At 44.5% G+C, this 5,417-nt stretch overlaps 1 protein-coding gene across 1 annotated transcript; it reads right to left on the bottom strand.

Moving 5' to 3' along the window:
- Positions 1 to 808: 808 nt before the first annotated feature.
- On the bottom strand, positions 809 to 1,750 carry LOC101955948 (olfactory receptor 1f45). The gene has a single exon (XM_005321161.1). It carries the CDS (start codon positions 1,748 to 1,750, stop codon positions 809 to 811), a length of 942 nt encoding a protein of 313 aa, XP_005321218.1.
- Positions 1,751 to 5,417: the final 3,667 nt, after the last annotated feature.

The raw sequence follows: 5,417 nt of genomic DNA, 5'->3' as shown, positions 1-5,417 counted from the left end.
GCATGTATCCCAAGGGGAGGCAATAATGCACGTGCAATGATGGAATTGATGTTCTGTTTTGAAATAGATCCAAACATGGAATGTTAGTGTCAAAGGATGGTTCCGTGAAAGAAACTTGGTAAGAGTCCAGAATAACCTGGCTCAAGAATCTTTACTCCTGTGGCCTGATTTGTAAGTCATTCCAGAATATCTAAACAGATACTCACACTCAGGCAGAGGGCTTGGGGAATATTGGAATCTTCTTGGGATTTCACACTTCTCTAGCTTCTCCTTTGCTTTGCCCCATCATCCAATCATGGTAGTATTTAGAGACACTGTTGATGGGAGTGGCATATGTGTATGATGTGAAGGAAGCAAGGAAAGAAAATGAATGGCTGAGAGGAATATGTAGACTTCATGCCCACCTCGGCCTAAGGTCATCATTGAGAGTATGTGCTTTGGAATCAGATATCTGGGTTCAGATTCTGGCTTTGTCACTAACTAGCTGTATAACTTCAGGGAAGTAATTTAACCTCTCAAGAGTCTCCATCTTCTCCTTAGAATGATGAAAAGGATGAACATAGTTACTTCAATGCAATATGTTGAATCTTGCTGAAGATGACAAATCTCAAGCCCAAGACCTGGGACCAGCAAATATACCAGACACGCTGCATGATAGACATTGTGTTATCACCCCCTTTTACGAGGTGAGGAAATTGCAGCTCAATGAGATTATTTAATTTGCCTGGGGCTGGAAAGCTAGCAAATAGAGACTCAGGATTTGCTGCAGGTGGCTTTGCCCTGAGTTCCTAAGGGGACGCTGCTGGCCTTACGGAGATCGCCATGCCCCCCTGCTCAGGAGTCTGCCCAAGGCACACTTCATGTCTTTGTTTCTCAGGCTATAGATGAACGGGTTCAACATGGGGGTCACCACAGCATACATCACTGCCGCGATTCGGTCCTTGCCTGCGGAATCAGCAGCAGAGGGAATGAAGTACACCCCGATAGCCGACGCGTAGAACAAGCAAACTGCAAAGAGGTGGGAGCCACAGGTGGAGAAGGCCTTCCACTTCCCTCTTGCTGATGGGACCCTCACAATGGTGGCCACGATGCGGGCATATGAAATGATGACGAGCAAGGGGATCAAGACCGTTAGTGCTCCTCCCCAGTACATCAGCACACACTGGTTGGCGTAGGTGTTGGAACAGGAGAGCTTCAACAGTGGAAGAAGTTCACAAAAGAAGTGAGGGATGATGTTGTCCTGGCAGAAGGATAGCTGAGCCAGGAGAATGGTGTGGGTTAGAGAGTAGGAATGTGCAAGGACGAGGGACGTGGCCACCAGCAGGATGCAGCGTCTGAGACTCATGACGGTAGTGTAGTGAAGGGGATGGCAGATAGCCACAAGTCGGTCATATGCCATCACTGCCAGGAGGAAAACATCCAGACCAATGAACCACAGGAAGAAACAGACTTGGGACAGGCATCCAGCATAGGGGATGGTGTGCCTGTGAGCCTGGATGTTCTCCAGCATCTTGGGGACCGTAGTAGATGACAAACACAGGTCCGTGAGGGAGAAGTTAAATAGGAAGAAGTACATGGGGGTGTGGAGGTGGGGATCAGAGCCAATTGCCAGGATGATGAGACTATTCCCCACCACGGTGACCAGGTAAGTGACCAGGAAGATGCCAAAGAGGAGAGACTGCTCTCCCTGATGCTCAGAAAGGCCGAGGAGGTAAAATTCAGAAACACTGGTGTGGTTTCTTGTCTTCATGCTGTGGTGAAACTAAAGAGTAAAATAGAAATGACCCTTTAAAACCTTCCCATGCTCTAGTATTGCCTTGATGGAAACAAAGGCATGAAATAACAGTGACACCAGAATATGGAGGGCTGTGCATCCTTCCACTGAGAAATGCAAGAGCTCTCTGGGGTGGTTATTGCTAGGCCCACTTTGTTGGCTTCATTGTCATGACAACAAGTATTTGAGACAATCGACTTAAAGTGAGAAAGGGTTTGTCTGGCCCAAGGTTGTGGAGGCTTTAGTCCACAGCCCTGGGCCTCATTGCATTTGGAACTCTGGTGAGAGAGCCAGCATGGTGGGGAGGGGCCAGTGGAACAAACCCTCTCATCGTATGGCCAGAACACAAAACAGAGAAAACAGAGAGACTGGGGTCCCACAATCCCCTCCAAAAGCATGCCCCCCCCATCACCTAAAACTTCCCACCACATCTCATCCCTTGACATTGTCACCACTTCTCAGTAGCACCTTGCTGGGGACCAAACCTTCAACACATGCACCTTTGGGGGACATTTCAGATCCAGATGACAGTACCCACCTTCTTGGAAAAGGAACCGAGTCCCCTAGAAAGAAGACGAGGTAAAGTTAAAATCTTGGCACTTCTAATTTACAGTCTCTTGGACTGATCCACCTCTCCTGAGACCTCCAGAACCGATCCATTCACTCTCTGTGCATTGAGTACTTACAATGTGTCACTGTTTCCTTTAGGTGCCAGAGAGATGGTGGTTCAGAATACGGCAAGGTCCCTTCCCTCGTGCAGACAACATTCTAGTCAGAGAAGTCACGCGGTCAGCAGGTGCAAGAAAACAAGATGCCGCGGTGGGTGGCACATGACTTGGAACTGAGTGATTAGCAAGTCATTCACCACGGAGGAATGGATGGGAAGGAGCCAGCCACATTAAGAATTGGTTGGGAGAGCATTTTAAATGTAGGTCACAGCGAATGCCAGCGTGCGATAAAGGAGGAGAAAGGTAAGGGCTCAAGTGATGTTCACCAAGGGGACGGGCAGGAGGGCAGGAGGAGGTGGAGGAGGCAGCACAGGACAGGTAGGGCGGGGCCACGCAGATTAGAGAGTTTGGATTTTATTCTAAGTACAATCAGAGATCCGATGGTGGGGTGTGTGGGTGTCAAGAAGCAGATGGTGAATGACTTATGATATGGAGAGACCATTCTGCTACTGTGTAGAGACAGACTGTGGGGACACAAGGGTCCCAGGGAGCGCTGTAAAGAAATAATCGTGGAACCCAAATGGATAGCGTGAAGTGGATGGATTCGAGTTGTGTTTTCAAGAGTTTACAGACTTGTCCAAGGAACAGCAAGTGCTGGATCTAGGCCCTAGCGTAAAAGTGGTTTCACCTGTCCGGCTGCATCCTTAGGATACAAATATTAAAATTCTCTAAAGTAAACAGGAAAGAATGAAGGTGATATTCTCTATCAACATAGAAATAATCTCTAGAGTATTTCTCAAATGGCAGAATACCTAGAACTCCTTGGAAACCTAAGAAGACTGAGAGAAGGGGTGCCAAGATGTGGATGATTCTGAATTATTTTCACAAGGGGGGAAGTGTTGAAAAAAGACAAAGACAATTGCAGGAGTGAAGATATTTATCATAAAAAACTACTTATGATATATAGACTGTGTATCAGTGGCATAACATTTGATCCACACAAGCTATGTGCAATGTATCTTTTCCCCACATTATCAGATCAGGAAACAGAGACAAATCATATAGCCTAAGATCATATAGTTAATAAGGATCCCCTTATTATGCATCATTAAAATTAAGATCTTTTACCAATCCTGGATCCAAAATTCAATTCCATCCCTGGAAGCAGGGAAACTCTCAGTTTTCTCATAGGTACTAGAGATATTTGTTTCCTGTTTTGAGAATGTGACCTTGCAGAATAGATCCATTTTTAGAATGCTTCCACAGAGGGTCTAGGGCACTGTTTTCATAATATTTCCTGTATTCAAATATTAGATTGCCTACTTAATGCTAGCAAGGCCTGTGGACACTGAATAGTTAAGGTTCATCAAAAAAGCACAGTCTCTGTGCTTACAGGCTAACTGGGGAGACTGACAAAAAACAAACAGGTAAATGTACAGTCAGAAACTCTGATTTCCATCAAAAAGGAGTGTTATGGTGATACCATTGAGAAAGTATAATTGGAACATCTGTTAGACTAAGTTCAGAGAAAGCTCCTCCTTTGAGAAATTTAAATATATTTTGGGACCTGAAGTGGTAATTAGCCATATCAAGAGTGGAAGAAAGAAGAGAAGCATATACATGCAAAGGTCCCAAGGTAGTAAAGGGCCCCACCAACAGGAAGGCCACTGTGGCTGGACAGTGGGGAATAAGATGATGAGTTACTTGAAAGAAGGAGAGAAAGTAGCTGCCTCTTGATTTTCCATTGAATTTCATGCTCTTGAATCTTTGTTTTTCATGTAACAAGAGAATGGAATAACTTAGTGCTCAAGAGTGCACACTCTCGGGGAAGACAGACCTCGGTGTAAATCCTGCCTCTGTTGATCATGAGCTAAGGGGGGAGTTGCAAAACATGTCATTGCTCACTGCACCAACCACGACTGCAATAGCAATAGCAAAAAGGCTAACCGTGCATTGATTGGTAACCTCCTGCTTAGGCAGTGCATTAAAAGTGCTTTTCTTATCTCATTGAATTTTCACTGTTTTCTAAGATAAATAAGGAAACTTATTTGAGGTTTAAAGAGAACAATTTAAATAATTTGTCCACGGTGGCTCAGCAAGTAAGTGGAAAAGCTCAGACCTGAATTCTGGTCTATCTGATTGAATACTTACTTATCCAATTGATCGCAGGGAATTTCAGATGCTATTGATCTGTGGGGACAGCGTCTTCTCTTTATGGGATGGAAATGAATTCAGGGTTGTAGGCAACTGAGGGTAGACTTTTGGAGTCACAGTAAATGGAACTGAAAAGCCCTGCAGTGGCCCATGGGGGAATATTTACCAGGTTCGGAGGCCTCAGAATTGTTATTAGCAGGAACAGAGACTAATTGTCCCTGAATCCCCAAAGACAGAAGGTGCACTACTGTTTTCACGAGAGATTTCTGTTCTTCTTGTAGACTCTCCAAGAGTGTTCCTCTTGTCAGTCACCTTGGGATGCTGCTCTGTGCTTGCTACTACTATACCTAGTCAATCTGTGACTCGAGTGGAAAAACTGGGGTACATGTCCACAAGGAGACAGCTGAGAGGGATCATCTATGCTCATCTGATCTTCACACTATCTTAGCAAGTATCTTGGCCAATGTCCCAACTTACTCTGTGTCAGTCTTCTTATAATAGGCAAATTAGGGTGTCTACTGTGGAAAAGAAAAGTTTTAATTTAAATCAGTTTATCAGTTTCATCTGACTTACTTTGTTCAACATTTTGTTTGTGTGAGATTCATTGAGGTTTAGTGTGTATTGGTTTGTTCATTTTTTTTCTGTTTAAAATTCCTTTATATAAATATGCCACAATTTAAAAAAATCTATTATAATATTGACATTTAGGAAGCTCCCACACCAGAATTGGGATGTGCATGGGAAGAGAGCTTATCCATCATGTGCAAAGACCTGATTTAGCTCCCAGCACTGTGAGCATGTGTGTACACACACACACACAC

This window comes from Ictidomys tridecemlineatus, chromosome 4 (assembly GCF_052094955.1).
Source record: "Ictidomys tridecemlineatus isolate mIctTri1 chromosome 4, mIctTri1.hap1, whole genome shotgun sequence".
Taxonomy (NCBI): Eukaryota; Metazoa; Chordata; class Mammalia; order Rodentia; family Sciuridae; genus Ictidomys; species Ictidomys tridecemlineatus.
This window is presented reverse-complemented; position numbering and strand designations above follow the sequence as displayed.